General features: G+C 50.7%; 10 protein-coding genes and 1 non-coding gene; 7 read left to right on the top strand and 4 right to left on the bottom strand.

The window, feature by feature from the left end:
* Positions 1-1,253: 1,253 nt before the first annotated feature.
* Positions 1,254-2,501, bottom strand: RCC_08160 (uncharacterized protein; the record flags this gene model as incomplete). The annotated part of the gene is made up of 1 exon (XM_023773412.1): positions 1,254-2,501. The coding sequence occupies one exon, from the start codon at positions 2,499-2,501 to the stop codon at positions 1,254-1,256; it is 1,248 nt and encodes a 415-aa protein (XP_023629180.1).
* Positions 2,502-3,556: 1,055 nt separating this feature from the next.
* Positions 3,557-4,171, top strand: RCC_08159 (uncharacterized protein; the record flags this gene model as incomplete). The annotated part of the gene is made up of 1 exon (XM_023773411.1): positions 3,557-4,171. One exon carries the CDS (start codon positions 3,557-3,559, stop codon positions 4,169-4,171), a length of 615 nt encoding a protein of 204 aa, XP_023629179.1.
* Positions 4,172-4,712: 541 nt separating this feature from the next.
* Positions 4,713-5,594, top strand: RCC_08158 (uncharacterized protein; the record flags this gene model as incomplete). The annotated part of the gene is made up of 1 exon (XM_023773410.1): positions 4,713-5,594. The coding sequence occupies one exon, from the start codon at positions 4,713-4,715 to the stop codon at positions 5,592-5,594; it is 882 nt and encodes a 293-aa protein (XP_023629178.1).
* A 1,155-nt stretch (positions 5,595-6,749) lies between these two features.
* RCC_08157 (uncharacterized protein) lies at positions 6,750-8,135 on the top strand (the record flags this gene model as incomplete). The annotated part of the gene is made up of 1 exon (XM_023773409.1): positions 6,750-8,135. One exon carries the CDS (start codon positions 6,750-6,752, stop codon positions 8,133-8,135), a length of 1,386 nt encoding a protein of 461 aa, XP_023629177.1.
* A 532-nt stretch (positions 8,136-8,667) lies between these two features.
* Positions 8,668-9,990, top strand: RCC_08156 (related to regulator of gluconeogenesis Rmd5; the record flags this gene model as incomplete). Its single annotated transcript, XM_023773408.1, has 1 exon — positions 8,668-9,990. One exon carries the CDS (start codon positions 8,668-8,670, stop codon positions 9,988-9,990), a length of 1,323 nt encoding a protein of 440 aa, XP_023629176.1.
* Positions 9,991-10,816: 826 nt separating this feature from the next.
* Positions 10,817-10,947, bottom strand: tRNA. One transcript has 2 exons: positions 10,912-10,947; positions 10,817-10,851 (listed from the first exon to the last, which is right to left on the bottom strand). It is a non-coding gene; the product is annotated as a tRNA-Thr (tRNA).
* Positions 10,948-11,641: 694 nt separating this feature from the next.
* Positions 11,642-12,590, top strand: RCC_08155 (uncharacterized protein; the record flags this gene model as incomplete). XM_023773407.1 has 2 exons in its annotated part: positions 11,642-12,448; positions 12,501-12,590. The coding sequence occupies 2 exons, from the start codon at positions 11,642-11,644 to the stop codon at positions 12,588-12,590; spliced, it is 897 nt and encodes a 298-aa protein (XP_023629175.1).
* A 678-nt stretch (positions 12,591-13,268) lies between these two features.
* Positions 13,269-13,783, top strand: RCC_08154 (uncharacterized protein; the record flags this gene model as incomplete). XM_023773406.1 has 3 exons in its annotated part: positions 13,269-13,390; positions 13,470-13,544; positions 13,615-13,783. 3 exons carry the CDS (start codon positions 13,269-13,271, stop codon positions 13,781-13,783), a joined length of 366 nt encoding a protein of 121 aa, XP_023629174.1.
* Positions 13,784-14,563: 780 nt separating this feature from the next.
* On the bottom strand, positions 14,564-15,382 carry RCC_08153 (uncharacterized protein; the record flags this gene model as incomplete). The annotated part of the gene is made up of 1 exon (XM_023773405.1): positions 14,564-15,382. The coding sequence occupies one exon, from the start codon at positions 15,380-15,382 to the stop codon at positions 14,564-14,566; it is 819 nt and encodes a 272-aa protein (XP_023629173.1).
* An 831-nt stretch (positions 15,383-16,213) lies between these two features.
* Positions 16,214-17,568, bottom strand: RCC_08152 (probable NADH-cytochrome b5 reductase 2; the record flags this gene model as incomplete). XM_023773404.1 has 5 exons in its annotated part: positions 16,214-16,598; positions 16,766-16,949; positions 17,003-17,194; positions 17,247-17,463; positions 17,524-17,568. 5 exons carry the CDS (start codon positions 17,566-17,568, stop codon positions 16,214-16,216), a joined length of 1,023 nt encoding a protein of 340 aa, XP_023629172.1.
* Positions 17,569-18,412: 844 nt separating this feature from the next.
* RCC_08151 (uncharacterized protein) lies at positions 18,413-19,174 on the top strand (the record flags this gene model as incomplete). The annotated part of the gene is made up of 1 exon (XM_023773403.1): positions 18,413-19,174. One exon carries the CDS (start codon positions 18,413-18,415, stop codon positions 19,172-19,174), a length of 762 nt encoding a protein of 253 aa, XP_023629171.1.
* Positions 19,175-19,329: the final 155 nt, after the last annotated feature.

Here is a 19,329-nt window from a genome sequence, read left to right as displayed (position 1 = left end):
GGATTCTTGTATGGTGCAAGCGGAAATTTTTGCTCGGGATGAATATGAGGTTGTTGGGGAAGATTGGTGGAGAGATTCCAAGGCGGCAGGGATGACATTTCGAGATGGTTGTTATATCTTTGAGTGATGGGAAAGGTGTTTTTGAGGGGATCTTGTAGGATATGTGCGTATACTGATGGAATAATGGAAAAAGGGGACTTAGCGGTCTGGACATTCACGTGGAGATTTCTCATCGTGGACTAGCTCGCTTTTATTAAATGTCTCCTGTCTTCACTCCTCGCCTTCCTACCGCAAGAACTCCGCCACAAGATCTAGCTACAAATACCGTTTTTCCCCAACACCACTCCAAGTACACCTCACATCTACAGCAAAATTTCATCAACCACCAGAAAGCAAACATATACCCACCAACACATACAAACCCCTCCGTCTCCATCCCCTCCCCCTCCCCACGCCTCTCACGCGGCTCGCTACACGCCAAGACATTCCATACAAAGCCACGGACGGGGCCTACACGCCTCCTAACTCTACACTCTAATTCATACAGCCAGCCAGAACCCTAAGCATCCTCATCATCATAAATTAACTCGTATATACATCTACCTTCGACGAAAGAATGAATCCCTAGTAACAATCTACAAAAGTCCGGCAAGATTTCGATCCATCGAGCAAGATCTTTCAAAGTAAGAAACTAGACGAGACTATACTTACTCCTCGATAATCYCACGCCGTTCCTCCTCCTCCTCCTAAAGAATCGTCGATCCTAGGGTAACGGAAATAGAAAGTATCAGGGAAGATGCAGAAGGTTGGCGGAAGAGCCTGTCGTGGCGTGATTTGTAGTAATGAATGGGAAATTTGCAAGCCTACTTCTCGGATGTTACCTATTATTGCGGGATGTAGAAGTTCAACTTCAACAGAGACTACCTCCACCACCACCGCTCCTCGTCTCCCCCTCGTAAAGTCAATAGTCTGACGAAAAAGATGAAGCATTTCAATAAGAGAAGATGACATTGATTCAACACGTGATGAGATACAATTGAATACTCTCATTCCAATCGTACAAGACCGACCGACCGACACGCAAAGGTATAGTGGGAATGAAGTTGAACCCCTCCATTCCATCGTACAAGCCCGATTGACAGACACGCTATAGTGGGAATTGAACAGTGAAAACTCCAAACAAGAAACATCGTCCAGACCAAGCAACGTCCCCACAACTCAACACAACAACATGCAAGATAAGGTGGTGCACATCAAGCCGCCTCACTCTTGCGCTTCTTCTCCTTCTTCTTTTCCTTCTTCTCCTTTTTGAGCTCGGCTGAATCATCGGCCACCAGCTGAGAAGCGGCAGCAGCAGCAGCAGCAGCAGTGGCGGCCGCAGCAGCTTCCTGGTCGGCCTTGGTGGGACGGCCACGCTTCTTCTTCTTCTTCTTCTCGCCATCATCGTCATCGCCAGCCTTACGTTTGGTGGCGGTTGAGGAGGGGGTGGGGATGACGGGGTTGAGACTGCTGAACATTTGCTGGGAAGGAAGGGGATCGGCGGCGGCGGTGACGGATTTTTTAACGGATTTGGGCGCCTTTTCCTTCTTCGCAGGAGGAGGGGTGGGAGCTTTGGCAACGACTTCCTCCTCATCCGAATCGTCGTCCGAGGAGGAATCTTCCGAGCTGGAAGTGTCGTCGGAGTCATCCTCCTTGGCGACGACCTGCTCCGGGGCGGCGGTAGGCGTGCTCACCATGTCTTCCTCATCATCCTCGGCGCCGAGCTTGACATTGACACCACCCGCGGCAAGGTTTTCCTTGTAAGCCTTGGTGTCCTTTTCATACTGCTCCAGCTCGTGTTGGTATGCCAGCTTGTAGGGGTTGCGCTGCGCGTCCGTCAGCGCCTTCCATCTCTCCGTCGCGATCTTGGAGATATCGCCCGCCTTTCCACCCTCCCCACCCGCAGTCTCGGCATTCTCCGCCGAAATCACGGGTCGCTGTTCCTTGAGGAAGCGGAAGTAGGCGGTCAAGGGACGTTTAGGCGCGTTAATGTCGCGTTGCTTGTACGCGCGCTTCTTCTTGCCGGTGGTAGGGGCGCCTTCCATGGACGCGACGGGAGCCTGGGCGGTGGTGGGGGCATATTGCGCGTAGAAGGGCGGGGTGAAGATTTGGTTGAATGGATTGAGTAGCCCGCTCACGTCGAGCGTGTGGTCGGCGGAGATGACGACGTCGGTGTGTTCGGCGTAGGCCTTGACGGCGCGATCAATCGACGAGCTGAGCGACATGAAGGCATTGTTGAGGGCATTACGCGTGTGGATAAAATGTTGGCGATCGACAACAACGGTGATGCGATCGGAAGGAGGAGGGTATTGGTGGTTGGGATGCGGGAGGAGATTTGGCGGTGCTTGCGCTTGTTGTTGTTGTTGGTGTTGTTGATGTTGTTGCTGCTGTTGGGGAGTCGCGTTGGCCATCGTATCGTCCTCGTACGCGAGTGATGGGTCGAGGTTGAGATGGTCGCTCATCATTGGAATCGGGGAATGGAATATTGAAGGAAGGGCGGGTGAAAATTTCAAGGACGGGCGTTGAAGGAAGCAAGAAGAGAATGAAAAAGAAGGCTGGGAGAGGTTTTGCTGGGATGCCGGTCGATAATTTGATATTTGGCCAATCAAAAGACCGCATTGTGATCCCTCCCATCAATTATCCGTCCATCCATCAATTCGTCCATCAATCTATACATCCATCCATCAATCCATCCATCAATCCATTTATTCACCCTCCATCAACACACCCATGAAATGAATGCCCCCAGGGTTTGATATTAAACGGGAACACGCGCAAAGGCAGGGAGCGATAACAATCATCTTCCTTGCCCTAAGTTGACTGACACGTACCTTCCGTCGCACCTAGGGATAACGCGGCCAAGCATCTCATGCATTTCCACACGATATCCTTCGCCCTATGGGCATTTCACTCATTTCTCGGTATGACACCTCACAATGTCTTCATTTTCCCCTCTATCATCAAGCAAACTCCACCGCACGAGAAAAACCACATATCCCCTATCCCACCAATCTCCGCCTCCCAAGTTCTTCTCCCATTCCAGCATGGTATATCCTCCCTCCCTGTCCCTCGCCACACCTCTCCATCATCTCCCCGAATTATTCTACGATGAAATCTACGACTACACCTTTACATCCACCTCTCCTACAACGCACCATCTCGGAGATGTAGCACAAGTCCTGCGCGGCTTCAAACTTGATGGCATGTGAATTTTCACGTGGCCTTGGCACTCTCGCAAAGTATAACGACCTTGATCGTTGCGAGTAAGAACGGCAATCTTCACTTCCATGGTTCATGTTCATAAAGTGCTGAATAACACAACAAGTACATGACGCATCAGACAAACTTCTCCAATCCAATACGTGTCATTTCCAAGCAAAATCTCACGAATCCATGGTTCAGCACCAAGCTCCAAAAGATCCCACACAATTCTCCCTCTCACATCGCACAAATCAAACCTCTCCATCTTCTCAAACCACCCATCCCCAATCCAACAACACACTTCCTCCCCCCAAACATGTCCTCCCCCTCCAACCATCCAGAAACCCCTCCCTCCCTCCACCATGCCCTACAATCCCTCCCCCAAGAGCTGCGCGACATAATCTACACCCAAACTTTCACCGCCCCATCCGACACGCAAAAACTCACCCCAACCAACAAACCCACCAACCTCCACCTCCTCCACATCTCCTCCGCCTCTCGCGCTCTCTACGCCGAATCCTACTACCGCACCACCTGGAGACTGCATCAAAAATTCAATCTCATCGCCTGGCTCAACCTCCTTCCCGTAGAACATCGCAGACTTTTGAGGGAGATTATCGTGGAGTCGGACGCTTTCGATGAGGAAACCGCGGCAAAAGAGCGCGAGGAGAGGGAGATGAAGAGGAATGGAAAGCAAAGTGAGGCTGCTGCTGCTGCTAAGAGGAGAATGTTGTGGGTGGCTGAGAAGCGTTGGGAGCATGAGAAGGATCGGCTCGGTTGGGAGCATGTGATGACGGACCTGGATGTCAAATGGCCAATTTTGAGGGATGTGGAGATGGTGGATGGCGAGAATTCGAGAGGGTTGAGGGTGTTGATGGAGAAGGTTGTTTTGGGGAGGGTTACGATGGATGTAGAGGACGGAAAGGACTAATTTAAGAGGAGGATTTTATGGTGGAGGATCTTCGTCGAATTACAAGTACGATGGTGAACAATGAGTAGGATTTTGGGGGAGTTATGGAGAGCGGATCAGTTACATTGAGGATAGCGAAAGGAGTAGATGATTACGTTTCGTTGGGTTGTTGATATGAGCAGGAATTGGTTGGAGCAAAATCCTGTTTCCATCGGACCTTCCCATCAGCTGATAGAGAGACGCTTTCTCTTACAGTGGTCCCATCTCATCTAGTATCATTGACACTTTGGAGAGAAGGCCCGTGGGATATGGTAGAAAGGCGAGTCTGCTTTCTCGCCAAGGCATCTCTGGGCACAGAAGGACTACCGCCTCAAGACTCAGAGTGGTTGGATGGTTCCGATAGAAGGCCAGAGGCACCGAGAAGTAGCGCTAAGATACAAAAGTTAGCTTCTGTTTTRTTCTAGACAAATCAAGAACCTCTTCAACCAGTATAACTTGCAGTCGGACCGATCATGCCCTTTCTTGTCAACTCCTTTCCTCTACCATGTCGTCCAGTCCAGACATGCCGCTAGTACAGCCCCAAGAGTGGATGCAGTTCCAGAGATCCAATCCAGCACATCGACTCGCAGTTGAAGAAGCCAAAGAAGCAATAGCCCTACATCGCGAGATGATGGACCCCCCTTTTCGCTTCCTGGACTTACCAACTGAGCTGAAAGATATGATATACAGCTACCATGCGGCCGCCATTCAGCAAAGCTTCGAATCCACTAAGCAGACCGTGCAAACGTCACGATTTTTCCTTCCAAGAACCGAAAAACGGCGCGATCTAGGCCGTCTCCGCATCCCGCCACTGGCCCAAGTGTGCAAAGAGCTCCGTGAAGATTTCCTCCACATTGTGTTCAAGGWAGGCGCATTCGATGTCGATGTCATTGGCGATGAGAAAAGATACATGTATGAAAACCCCGCAGAACATGGAAACACAATTTGGATAGTCTTGCCCGACGGGCGCTGTACCCCCGAAAGACCACACAAACCGCTCAAACTTCCGCGGCGCATTGCCAATCTCTTGCAACACGATACGATCTTCCAGAACGTCAGGTTCGTCATGAATCGGGAGTACACACCATCTGCATATAGGGCCGAATCCCGTGGGCGCAGGCTCAGGCGCCCAGTTCTGTTACCGCCGCAGCAGGTCGTGCCGTGGGAARTGACATTCCAGTGGACCGAAAAGCGTCTTTTGGTGGAGAACGGTCCTGAGGCGGTTGCTTGGCACTACCTCTATCCCCAGCGTGGTATCATTGAAGACGTTATCAGACAGGTGGCTCGTGAGACGTGTGCTCAAGAGGAATTCAATGGATTTGCTGTGGCGGATTTGCGTCGGATTGCAGATGAGATGGTGACTCAGATCAATGGGTGCACTAAACGGTTCGTTCCAGAGAAGTAATGGGTTGGGGCTCCATGGTGCTGCGGTTCAATCCAGATGTAGGGGTGATCGGAATTATGGCCATTATCGGATCCAGACGAGACTCCTCATGGTAGACTCCTCATGGTGCCAAGGTGCTGTGCAAATAGACAGCGTTTGTACGCCTTTAAAACCAGTGCTTTCATCGAGAGCGAGCCATCTCGATGTCGACGACGTCGATCTTTCGGTACTCTTCGCTAGAAGCACTGTAGCAGCGTCTCTCGGCGTGTCGAGTCGCTACCCGTCACCCAAGAATGTCTCATAACGACAGTCTTGTCGCATCTTTCATCTTCAATCAGTATGTTCGTCATCTCTCTTCAACGATTTTTTCCTCTTTCATCCACGTAAACCTTTGCGCGTTGTTTCGCAACTCAAATCACGACATACCAGCTCAAGCTGGCGCCCAAGAAAGAAGCGATCGTGCACTCGCTGTGCCCCGGACCGCCCACAAGCTCTAACACGTTCAMGACCGAGAGGGTCAGACCTAGGTTGACTGTGGTTGACTGTGGTTTATCCACTAAAGAAGCCAGACATGAAATCTCAGTCCACTTCTTGCCCGAGGCTGCCGCTCCCAAAGTATTGACTTGCTGCATAGAGATCTCAAAATCAAGCCAAAGCTGTTACAGAACAGTTAGCCACGGAACCTCATCAGCAAGCGAGATCAAACAGCGTGACAGCTGAGCAGTAATCGCTTCCAGTGGGGTACACTATGTAGTCGAATAGGAGACGATCCGTAGCATTACATGGATGGTATGCGTGTAAGCTTCTTGTTCTTGATGTACGTCTTCCATTTTCGATCTTTAGTGTGCCTGCTCGTCGTCGAAGGGGATTACAAGATGTGTGCAGTGTCCACGTGGAGAACGAGTGAGGAACTTCGTGGTCTGGAGATGAAGAAAGGCCGTATTTGATGTATTGGTCGAGATGTCTCAACCTCTGGGCTTCATATAGACCTTGCTTCCGTATCAGTATTAGCCCATGCGCTAATACCGGGAGGCGCCGCTGAGCCTGAGCGAAGGGAAGTTGCAGCCTAATAACTGGAGCCTGGAGACCTGCTGTCATAAATAATATATATACAGCGGGAGATGATTTCCAACATGACCCATCCGACGGACACTATTTATCTACCCTCCATCAAAAATGGCCTCACCACTATCCAATCTGCCAGAGGAGCTTCTCCAACACATTGTGTCCGAATTTGAGGCCCACGAATTCGATGGTTACGGCAACACAAGAGTTGGCAAATACCACATATACCAACGTACGCTCCGATCCCTACTTCGCGTGAACAAGCAATTCCATCGCCTGGCACAGCCGCTCCTTTACAAATCCATAGCTAGCATCCGGCACGACCGGCCCTGGGCCTTGCGACTTCTACGGACTCTCCTGGAACAGCCCAAGCTTGCAGACCTGGTGCAAAATGTGCGTATGGAAGGAGACGTGTTTGAAAGTTATGGGAAGCAGACTACCTCCGAGGAGCCCGGGGGATGGGACCCGGAACTAGTTTCAGCAGCAACTAAGCGAGTGGAAGAGGTTAGCAACCACGGCTCTCTCGCCGATCGTATCCTAGCATCGTTGAAGAATGGCAGCAACAGTGTATGTTGCGATCGAGGAGCTTGCATGACTCTGCTACTCATACTTGTTAGGAATGTCACATTCCTGCACCTGCAAACCCCATTCAGCTGGGAAGCCTCGTTTACGGCAGAGCTAGTTGAAAACCTGGCTAGATTGTCATACTCTCCCGATTCAGCAGACGCAAAGCCAGCTATGTTGAATTCCTTCCTACCGCGCCTCAAAACCTTGGAGGTCGAGCATTGGGATACGGAGGGTTCGGTTGATCTTGGACGCCTGTCAAACATGGTTCGAATCCCTTCGCTGGAGGTCTTACGTGGCCATATGCTCTCAGTGGAACAACATATGGGCGATCTCGGGAGCTGGCCGTGTAAGATGAAAACCATTGACCTCACCTACTCAATGGTGGATGCGCCTGGTCTTGAGATATTGCTGCGCCAATTCTCCAGTTTGCAGCACTTGGGCATCGAATGGGGAGATGCATGCGTTGGGGATTGTGAGATTAGCTGGCCTGAAATTGGTGATGCTCTTCGCAAGTATGCAAAGTCCTTGAAATTCTTGAGACTTGATTGTAGCCAGGCTTTTGGCTTCGAAGATTCGGAGCCGCCATTTCTGCCACTTGGAGATCTGAGGCCTTTAGCGAGACTTGAGAAGCTTGCCGTGCATTGGACATGTTTGCCCGGCGAAGAGGATGAAGATTTGCACTTTTCACCGTCGAATCTTGCAAGCATCCTACCAGAGTCGCTTGTGGAGTTGAAGCTTTTAGATTGGAGTCTGAAAAATGCAGAAGAAGGGTATGAGGGGTTGGGGACGAGATTGAGTAGGCTTGTGGAAGATAAGAGATTCGGAGCCCTGAAAGTCATCGGTTTGGGGCGGATTGATCCAGTAAGAGAAGATTTTGACTATGCTGCGTGGTACAAGGATCGGCTGGGTCCATCTGGTTCAAGCGGGTGACGGGGCGGCTCTGCTGATGACTGCACATGAAGCGGTTTCGCTGCAAAGTATTCGTTTGAAGGGTGGAGGCTCTTGAATGTGCGACTAGATTTCCATAGCCATTTTACCCTGCGATTCTGAAGGCAGTCCGCTGCTTGTCCCGAGATGTGTGACTTGAGCTCCAGTTTCAAGTAAGCTTTCACGGTCACATAAGTTCGTGTACTGCCATCGTGCCGGTCATCCAGCATGACTGTGTCATTCGTTTTCCCTTCACTTCCAGAGAGGACGGGCTTGTACGTAGAGCGAGGTGTTGAATACATAAGATTCGACTCCATCGAGCGACGCGTTTGCCGGATTGGCCCAAAAACATCCTGAGGGCAGTATTCAAGCGCGTGAAGAAGGACCACCTCACCCAAGGCGAGCGGCGGCGTGATCCTAGTGTCGATCTGCCGATCTGTAGATCTCACAATGGCTCTCCACATCCGATGGACCTCACATGCACATGCACAACTCCCCCATGTAATAACAGCGACATCTCTGATCGCTTGCCAGAATGGACGCGCTTCTCGCGGCGCACGCACAACAGGTCAACAAACATAATCTCTCGCCCGCCCTCAACTCCGTTTCCTCGCTCATCAGTCTCCTCCAAACCACCCGCGATTCCATCGCCGCCAACCCAGATCATGCAGCACTACAACTTGCCAAAACAAAAGCGCCTCTGAAGGAATCACTTGCCAAGATCGAAGAGGACCTCAAGGATGTTAATCGTGGGCTGAATGCATATCAGAAAGCGCTCAAGGACAAATTCAAGAATGCGTCGTTACCAGTTGCGGGAGCAGGCGTGTTGGAGGAGCAGGGCGAGTTGATTGATCGGGCGATCGCAATGCATTTGCTGAGGGAGGGTAAATTTGAGGTGGCCAGGATATTTTTGGAAGAAGTGAATGAACGACCACGCAGAGAGAGGGAGAGCGAGGGAGCCGACGATGTATCAATCACGGCAACCGCAGGCTGGCCGTACGGCAGAGATGGCAGCGAGGAAGCGGACATGCAATCCTCAGTTCACTCCGAGGAAAGCCTTCTCTCGACCGTTCAATCTAGCGGCCTCCAGGCCAAGTTCTCGGAAATGTATCACATTCTGGACGCTCTCCGCAACTTCCACAACCTCTCCCCAGCAGTCGCATGGGCACGCTCCCACTCCGCCGAACTGGAAGCCCGTGGTTCAAATCTCGAATTCGAACTCGCTAGACTGAAGTTTGTCGAGCTTTACACCGCAACCTCTGCAGACGTCATGTCGGACTCGGACTCCTCCTCTTCAGACTGCTTCTCCGGTCCCCTTCGCGCATTGGAGTACGCCCGAGAGACATTCCCCTCCTTCTCCCAACGCTACGCCCGCGAAACATCCTCACTATTAGGCTCACTCGCATTCTCGCCAGACCTCCATTCGTCACCTTACTCACCCTCCTTCACCCAAACCTCCTACACAGAAGCCTGCTCCTCCTTCACCCAGGAATTCTGCTCGCTACTCGGCCTCTCCTCCGTCTCCCCACTCTACACAGCGGTGACGGCAGGCGGAATCGCCCTCCCAATTCTTGAGAAGGTGGAACGCGTGATGGCGCAAGCTCGAGGACAATGGACTTCCGTCAACGAATTACCCGTGGAAACACCACTACCGAGAGGCATGCAATTCCATCAGATTTTCGTGTGTCCGGTCAGTAAGGAACAGGGACGGGATGGGAACCCGCCGATGATGTTGCCTTGCGGACATGTCATTGCAAAGGAGAGTTTGGAGGCGCATGCTAAGGGCAAGAGTCGAGTGAAATGTCCGTATTKTCCGATCRAGTGTCATCCAAAGGAGGCGAAGAGGTTGTACATTTGATTGTCATCATTTGGGGAGTGCATTGGGGTGGTGTCTTACGGTCTTTTGCTCTGGTAGGCAGAGTCATGAATTATGAACAGTGGACTGGTATTTGAGAGTTGAGATGGAGGCTATTGAAGACACCATCATTATGATTCGAGCTTGTATTGTTTCTTCCAAACTTGTGCTTCCGCACATCTTCACCCAAGAATGCGAGCTTCTAGAGATCCATGATTCGAGATTCCACTCGCACTTTCCGTTATAGACACTACAAAACTAACCTGCTGATGAAGTGAGTAGAAAGCTTTGCGCAAAGTCGTCGAAGGAGCCCAATGAAAATGTGCTACTCCAGCGTTGTTATGCCTTGAATAGCAGCATCACAAGAAGGCAGCGCTGCATCAAATCCAACGGCGAAGCGAGCACGACGATTCCGTGCGTCGAGATAACAAAAGTTGGTTACGAAGATACCAAAACCCCATGAAGTTGTTGTCAGGTTTTATTTATGTCTTACAAGTCTGACGGATGCGGATAGCCATGATTGATTGAGCCAGGCTTTTCGGCAATCACGTGTTGGTTACAGATTAGTGGTACTGCGGCTTGGCTCCACTTGTTTGAAGTCGTGCTCCGGGAGGGCTGTTGGCGTTCTTGGAGTAGTGTCGACGAGGACAGAAGCAAATCAGCGTGGAATGTTCTCTGGGAGATACAGATCAGACGTATTCCTCTCTGTTAGGAAGAAATAACGGCGCATGTGTCGAAGATGATATAATAATAAAAGGGGTATCCCGAAGGACTCGAACGCAGGCCTTCATATTAACAACATCTCAAAGGAGCCCAAGAAAAAACTGATTGGAGCCCCTAGGAATTGAACCCAGCACCGCAGACGAATGTTGATCAACATGAACATTTAATTAATGAAAGTAAATTAATGAAAGTGGTTGTTCTCACCCGCCTGGTATGTTACCACTACACCAGAGCCCCGAGGATTTCATTTGATGACAGTACAAGATTTCGCTGTCTTTATTTACCTTGGAAATCTTGCGGATGCTGGCGGGAGAACAGTCACGGGAGCCGTGGTAAGGACAGCTGTGGGAAAGGTGATTACCAAAGGTTTGGCTCGCGAAGTTTGGATCCTTGCCGGGACATCCGCATGGAGGTGACTTCTGGATATCTCGTGTAATCTCTGACGGGTTTTTGAATGTCCAGAATGTCTTCGAGATCCGTTGCATGAGCAATGTCGGGGTCGGATTCCAGGTATCTCACCACAGATGTTCGATGACTCCGCCTGGGCCGAGGCGGCTGGCAATTATCAGACGAACTACCCGTACGAGTATTTCTCGCATCATTTGCCGGCCTTGTCTCTGTCCGTAGGCTGAGATGCTGTCCCAATGAAGGAAGGGACTTCTGGTGCCATTGGAGGGCCAGATTTTGGATGCGATGTCTGTCCGGTTCAGCTGGTTCACCTAGAGACAGAGAGTAGCAATTGGGGGATCCAACCCCTTGAGACTGTAAATCTCACCAGCGACCTCTACTGGTTGATGTGATGAAAAGAATGAGTCGTCAGCTGAAGTGAATCGGCCATGTCGTCTCCGCCAAGACCGAGGCCAATCGCGTCTACGCGTCTTCCGCCATCGTCATCATCTCCACCTGCAATACCATACGACAACACGACGAAATGTCATCGTCGCCGCTGGGAGTCAAGCGCCGTCGCGTGGAAGATGCCACGCGCAGACTCACCAAGCCATTCGTCTCGCCCATGCGCACCAACAAACCCACGGCAGCGCCATTACCGCCCGCAACAACTTCTCAACCATTCGTCTACACACCCAGTTCGCTGGCACACACTGTGCAAGTCGCCTATCCGCCACCAAAGCCCACCATTTCTTCTCCAAGACCGCTCTCAAGAAAGTACACCACCACTACACCTGTTCGAAGACCCGCAACAAGTCTCACTTCCTCGAGAAAGAAGCTTGCCAGTCCGGAAGAAGTAGCAGCACAGAAGGCGATCGCAATCATCGAAGCACAGATCCGAAGAACCAAAAACGACCTTGATACTCTCAAACAAGCACAACATATCACATCCACATCCACCGACGCGGATCTAGAACAGCTGGCCGACAAATGGCGTCTCGCCTCGCAAGCCATTGCGGAAGATTTGTTCGGTGCCGTAAAGGAACGTGTATGTAGGATGGGAGGTGTGGCTGCTTGGCGGGAGATGGAGAAGAAAAAACACGATCGTATGCATGGAATTGGTGAATTTGCTAGGGAGGAGGAGGTCATACAACCGGATGATGCGGACTGTGAGTTTGATGACGAAGGGGAGGAGTTGCCAGAGGATGAGCAGGAATATCGCAAGAAGATGAAGCGGCAGGCCGAGCGTGAAATGGCTGAAGCTGCGGAGGGGATTGAGGATATACAGACTGAGCCGGGAGACGCCACAGGGAAGGAAAAGCTCTGGGAGGAGCCAGGGAATGATGACGATGTGAGATTACTGCGGCGTTGTTCAGATATGCTCATGCTGACTTTGACTTTAGTCTTTCGCGATGGACATGATGCTACGATCGCTCAACATCGAGCTCGACGTTATCGGGTACGACAGGGTGGAACAGCGATGGATCTTGTGACAACCTACACCATCCAACGCGAGAGACAAGATATGGATTCTTGAATGTGCGACACAAGCGGAAGACACCTTTTACATTCTACAACGATAATATGATGAGACGACATGATACCCAATAGCTGCGGAAATGGATATGATTGCAATAAATTTATGGGCATGCGCACTAATGCATGTGATCTGCCGTCTGTGCACGTAGGATTTGTCCTCCCACGCGAAGCTAATGAGATGAACACGTTAGGTCATTCCTAGGCAATCCTGGAACTCAGAGCATGAGTGAGGTGGTCGATGTGAGAAGATCTTTGAACACACAATCTGGAATTGTAGCCATGGTACAATATTTACCCATTTCAAGCGGTATCGATGCACCCCGAGTCCCAATGAGGCAGATCGGTCCGTGTAACACAAGGCTGCAAATCAGGGCATAATCAACCGCTTTCATTCACTYTCACCTAGGTAAGTTGACTTCACTTCAAATCGCAGGCTTCACTCACCAGCGTACCTGCCGTTCATCGCAAACAACCCCTGCACCTACGTCACCAGCATTTCAATTCTGCATACTTTATCCACCATCTCCACCTCAACATCAAACCACACCAAAAACTCAAACTCATCCAACTCAACTCAACCAAAACACCAACAACTTTCCACCACACCGACACATCCAACCAATCCTTCAACAATGGTCTACGTAATCGTCGTCCACCTCTACGCCAACGACAATGCCGAAGACATCAAGAAACTCATCGCCAAGCTCCAAGAAGCAAGCCAAGTCTACAGCAAAGACAAGGAGTGTTTGTCTTGGTAGGATTTTTCCTCCCTTCTCTTCACCTCACTTCATTTTGCAATTCAGGAAGCTAACGATTGATTGATTGAATGATAGGTTCGTGAGCCAAGATACCAAAGACCCACGCGCCTTCACCATTGTGGAGCGTTATGCTGAGGAGTCCAGCCAGAAGTAAGTTTTTCCCTTCCTTTCTAATCACTGTTCTCTTCGTCGGGAGTTGATGATTGATTGTCTGTAATAGGTACCATCTCGAGAACCCCTACTGGCAGACCTTCGACCCTTACGTCAAGCCTCTCCTCGCCAAGGAGATGGATCTCCGCCGTGTGGTTGAGCTTGACACGAGCACTGAGGTGCGCGTGGAGAAGGACGAGAAGTTGTGGGAAGAGGTCAAGAAGCATCAGACTTACTAAATTAAGTCAAGATGCTTGAATGACTGGCCTATGCGGACGATCTTTATTTCATGACATGAGCATGATGTTATGCTGGTCTGGAGAACGACTTATCTTTCTAGCATAGCACAACTATGGTCATGCTCTTCGCTCTCACGACGACGTCTGCCTGGAGCAGACCGTCGCGGGCGAGACATGACGATGAATATGCATATCGGGTCACCACAGCATTTGTAAAGCCCCGATATCTTAAGCTTCGCAAGAGCCTCTGATCTGTAGACGTTGGATCTCTCATCCTTCGTGGAGACGCGATAGTAGAGCTAGCCTCATTCTGAACTCCAAGTGATGCAATGAAAAGACTGGCGACTTGCCGGAAAACTTTCCGAGGACAGTCAGAACTGTGGCCCTGTCCAGTCTCGGCCTTTTGGACGGTATGTCGTTCAGGTCTGGGGGGAATATCTTCAGCCAGATCTCTTCCTCGCTGCTGCATGTGGTCTCCAGAATGAGCTTCAAGAGGGCAACATCCCCATCTCTGACTTGTAGTTGATACAAGATTTGACTATTGGATGATATGGCTCTTGTTAGGCTGTTTCGGTGATTCTTTCTCATTCGTTGCTCCGTCGTTCAGGACGCCGTTGGTCCCGCGTACGTTCAAGCTTTCGGCAGACATGTCTCTGCGGAGGTCTTGAAGTATGCCGTGCTTGGAAGCGTCATGTGTTTACGAATGCAGACTCAAGATGCGTCGTGATGGGGCATGACACAGTCCGTGTGTCTCTGATTGCCGATAGTCCCGCATAATCTTCAACCTCTCCCCTCGGTGATGATTCCAATATCTGGTTGGGCCAGACTGTCTCCAAGCTCCACCATAGTGCGATCATACACCCTCGCAATCTGCATATCGAAGCTTTCGTCCTCTTCTGTCCTCTGCTCATGATCATCTCCCTCAAGCACCAGCAGACCTTCCATATCAGTATCAATATCCGTCGCCGTCTCCTCATACGGCTCATCTTCAAAATCTCCCTTCTTGAAAGCCTCCATAACATCCAACCTCGTCCTTTCAACCAAGCTCCGTATCCTCACCTTCTCCGTCCCACTAACACCTCTCCCCACGAAACCAGGCAGTCGCTCTCCACTCTCAACATCTCTCCCTTGCAAAAGACTCGCAAACGCAAAGTCCAGCTTCCCAAGTAATCTAAACAGAGTCCTCGGACTCGGCGGCATACCTTGCACAACCCCTTGCACCAAAAGCGCAATGTTGATCAAATAAGGCACCTGCAAACTCGGGGTTCCACTGACCCACACGACACCCATCAACTCCTCGAAATCTTTACACGCCTCTTTCATTGACGCGTAGCCACGCACATCGCCCCAAGTATCTGCCTTCTCGCGATCGGCATTTGCAAGAGGGTTGGAGGAGGATGGCGTTGTGCGTTTCGCGTATCGGCGTTGAATGTGTAGGAGCTGCTGGTCGACATAGCGGATGAAGGTGCCTTCTTTGCTGCCGCCTGGTCGGAGAGGCGAGTCGCGGGGTTGTGGGAGGACGGCATTTGTATTGGACGATGCTATTGAAGACGCGGGTGGTGAGAGGATAAATCCTCCGCCAGGGAGGCGCTGTGCCATTGTTGAAGCTGATGTGTCAAGTCAAAGCATGGTTAGCTGTCCGAGGCTGCGGTGTTGAAGGTCGAAGCTTTGCGGTCCGCATCGTGGCATGTGAAAGTCGCTTATCAAAGCTGACGTCAATCCAGTACTTGGCACATTGGTGCTGCATAACAATAAGCATTGATGTTCACGAGCATTGGGACCAACTTGTGACGAAGACTGCGGATCTCTCATTCATGACAGTGCGTGCTGTCTCTACACATTCTCTTCCAAGGCTTGAAGCAAGCAAAGCGATGCATCTCAACTCACAACTCGATCAAAATTGCTCGTGCTCCTGATCTCACCACCATATTTGTAGAAGACAAAAGGCACAAGCGCCAGAGAGGTGCTAATACAGGCCAGGATGGCCTTGGTATGGTTCACTCCCAGGTTTTGTAAAAGGTTAGACTGATCACGGGAACGTGTCCCGCAGCGATACATCGAGTGACTGCGACTAGTGTATCGGTTTGGCTCGCAAACTCCTCATAAGCATCGATAATGCACTGATGACAGCTGATGAAGATCTGGAATAAGGATAACGGTCGTCGCCAGCGGTGGTACGGAGGTGCTCAGCCTTGCATTTCAGGAGGTCGCAGCAGATTGAGAGCAAAATTCAATCAGCAGAGCAGTCCATAACACGTCGTGAATGCTCAAAAAGAGAATGGATTCTGCGGTCGAAGCCTGATGAGCACGATTAGTGTCGTGCTCTCTATTCTGGTGTATGCCAATGACAACAATGTACACCATATTCGTTCTTCTAACTGGGTGATTGTACAGATTTTCGCTGAGGTATTGTCAGAACACGCGCGACACTTAGAACTTAAAGACCTGGTCTTTGGTATATCCAAGCTCCTTGAGGATTCCAGCAAGCTCGCCCTGATCTGCAGGGCTCTTCTTGGGTCCTGCAATCGCCTTGACCAATCCTGGAGGACCGCAAACAAAGAGCTTGACGTTCTCTTCGCTCGATGCTGGAGCAACCTTGCTGATGAGTTCCTTGTTGATGAATCCCTTGCCACCCTGCCATTTCTCAGGCGGGTTGTCGAGGACATAAAAGGCGCGGAATCGGTCCGGGAAGTTCTTTTCTAGTTCCTCGAATTCGTTCTTCAGTAGGATATCCTCCTCAGAGATGTTACCGAAGACGAGTGTGACCTTTGTCTTATCGGCAGGGTTCTTGAAGATTTGGCGAGCGAGTTGGTACCTATAAGTAAAGGACAGAAGGGTCAGCGGTATGTCAGACATTCGGGGCGGACAGAATATGATATCATGGCTCCGATAATCCAGCAGTTTACAAATGCGTAGAGATATCCTCGTTGGCCTTGTCTTTCGATACCTGCGTGGGATGCCTTTTTCCTTGACCGTACTTACATGGGTGTGATTCCGGTGCCACCCGCAAGGAGTGCGATGTGGTCGTGCTTGTTAGCCTCCCAATTGTACTTGGGGATAGGCCCCTTCATTTCAAGCGTTTGACCAGGCTCCATGGCGTGAACATGCTCAGACATCTTGCCGCCCTTGTACTTCTTCACGATCAGATCCATGTAGCCTCTCTCCTCTGTGCAATGCGTCAGTGACTACAAATCTTCCAGCTCCCGTCTCTTCACTGACCTTCATCGCTGGTTGGTGTATACGGCCGAATGGTTGGCTTCTCATCCCCCTCTCCTTTGTACTTTGTCACAAGTGCGCTAGCGACTGTGAGTCCGCTCACAGCGTCCGGGTTATCGAACTTGAAGCGGAACTTGCTGGTATTGTAGTTGATCTTCTCCACCTTATCCAAGACCAGACCAATGAAGCCTTGATCTACGACACATCAGAACCAATCGTGCCTTGTATCTCATCTCTGCTGCCTTACCGCCGCCAATGAAGACTTTGTCTGGAGGTCCTCCCATCTTCGCAGGGACATTTTCATACTCTGGCGCAGTGCGTTCAATCGCTACAGCAACTGGATCTTTTTTTCCGCCCGCAAATGTATAGTAGCCACCACCGAGGAGACCGGCACCGCCGAGGGCGTATAGAATGGTGTTGCTGCCGCCACTCTTTGGGGCTTCCGAAGCGTATCGTCTAACATGCTGCGAGCGTGGAATGTCAGTTGAAAGCCGCTTGTCCAACCGATTTTGAGGAATTCTTACACTGGACAGCTGCTGCGCTGGTCTGAACAGCTTGGTGGAAAACATTTTGGGCTGATGTGAGGACAGAGACAGCTTTGCAAGCGTTCCCAATGTCTGAAGCTCTTCGTCGGGCCGGTGATGACGTTGGTCTCCGATCTCACCTCCCAAGCAGCCGAACAGTTGAGGCCGACGATATTGTTTTCTTTTGCTATCTACAACCCAAAAGTAACCCTTCCCTCCATCTACACCAACTCTCAATCCAGAGCGTCTTCTCTGTCCATCCCCGCTTCTCTGAAAATCGCGCTGCCCATTTGATGCCGATGCGGCACGGTCGTGTACCGTCACTAAATGCTTCGGATCATTTATTCACAAAGGATGTCATATCTTCGGCCCAGGAATCGTCCATTCGAATCAGCACTCGACAATGTGGTATCTCGGCCATCGAGAGCTTACTAGACACTGCTGCTTCGCTTGCTTCAAGCGCAGTTTTATTGAAGGTTGAAGCCTCTCCTTGTAGTGGAACGACAACTACGCTCGCGGACAGGTAGCTATGAGTGCAAGAAGAAGAAGCCTTGCGGAGATGCGAATGTCTTATCGCACGCTTGGAGTCTTGAAGCAGAGGGTGTACTCATATTTTGACAGACAAAGTACCTGCATCGCCACCAGTTTCATACCAAAGTAAGTTGCACATGCATCCTTGCCTTTTTCCCTCTCCATTCACTGCTGGGTCAGTGAAGCTGGCAACTTTCATGCAAGACATGCAACGCAGCCATGAAGCCACTTCGACTGTAGAAGAAATGGCACGATCCTTCATTCCGCTTCGCTTCGTTTGTTTGTCGCCTCTGGTCATTCTGAAAAATTGGGTCATGAACTCAATCACATTCAATACAACCGGTCGTACATCTTCAAGATGGAGAAAATCAAGCACAACCAATTCATCTTCCTCGATCAGTCACAGGGAGGCATTTTCAAGATTCCATTCTGGGGTACAGACGGCACCAAGACTTACTCCATCGGAACGGCCAACTGCTGGAATTGCGTCTGCGTGTATGTTCCGCTCGATGAAGAGTTTTGCTTCGCTGCTCATATCGACGCCTGGTCATGCGGCCCTGTCGATGACAACAGCGACATAGTCCCACCAAAGGGCAGCGAGGAGRGCCTGAAGAACCGCGTGAAGGAAATGCTGAGGGAGGAGGTACGTCCGTTCATGCCAAATAAGGAGCTTGACGTGAAATGGAACAAACGGTCAATCATACTCAATATGCGCCCAACTGTCGCTTATTATGGAGTCAAAACCTGCGGCACTGGATTCTACATTGCAGAAGCTATCATCGAGTTCTTTGGTCTTCTCGGCAACGATGAGGACCAGCATGCCACGGGATTTGTGGTAAACCATGTTAGCCAGCATACGGAATACTTCAGGTGGGGCAAAAATGGAGTAGCTCCTACAGCCGATGACTTCGACAGATGGGATGAGTACAAGCGAACCAGAGGAGAAATATCGAATGAGAGCACCATGGAGTCTAAAAACAGAGAGCAACCTTGTCATTCCAGGAAGTTGTTCAGCGCGAGAGGCAAGGACTGGCGCTTCGGATGCCACAAGGGCAGGTGGTTCTCGAAAGCGGAAATGCTTGCCTACGGATATTGGAAGAGAAGTATGTGGAACTCATAGTTCCAGCATGTTCGTACTTCTCTGCCAGTAGAGGCGCTTGCTGAGAGTGGTTCCTGTCACGATGATGCTTCGGTTGTAGAATCGAATTGGATGATATTTCGCTTGTCCTGGTGTACGACAGGCATCAAACGCCTTATAGCTTGACGTCCCCTAGT

The sequence above is a fragment of the Ramularia collo-cygni genome (genome assembly GCF_900074925.1).
Source record: "Ramularia collo-cygni strain URUG2 genome assembly, contig: RCC_scaffold13, whole genome shotgun sequence".
Taxonomy (NCBI): Eukaryota; Fungi; Ascomycota; class Dothideomycetes; order Mycosphaerellales; family Mycosphaerellaceae; genus Ramularia; species Ramularia collo-cygni.
Note: the sequence above shows the minus strand (reverse complement) of the source record. Positions and strands in the feature narration are given on the sequence as shown.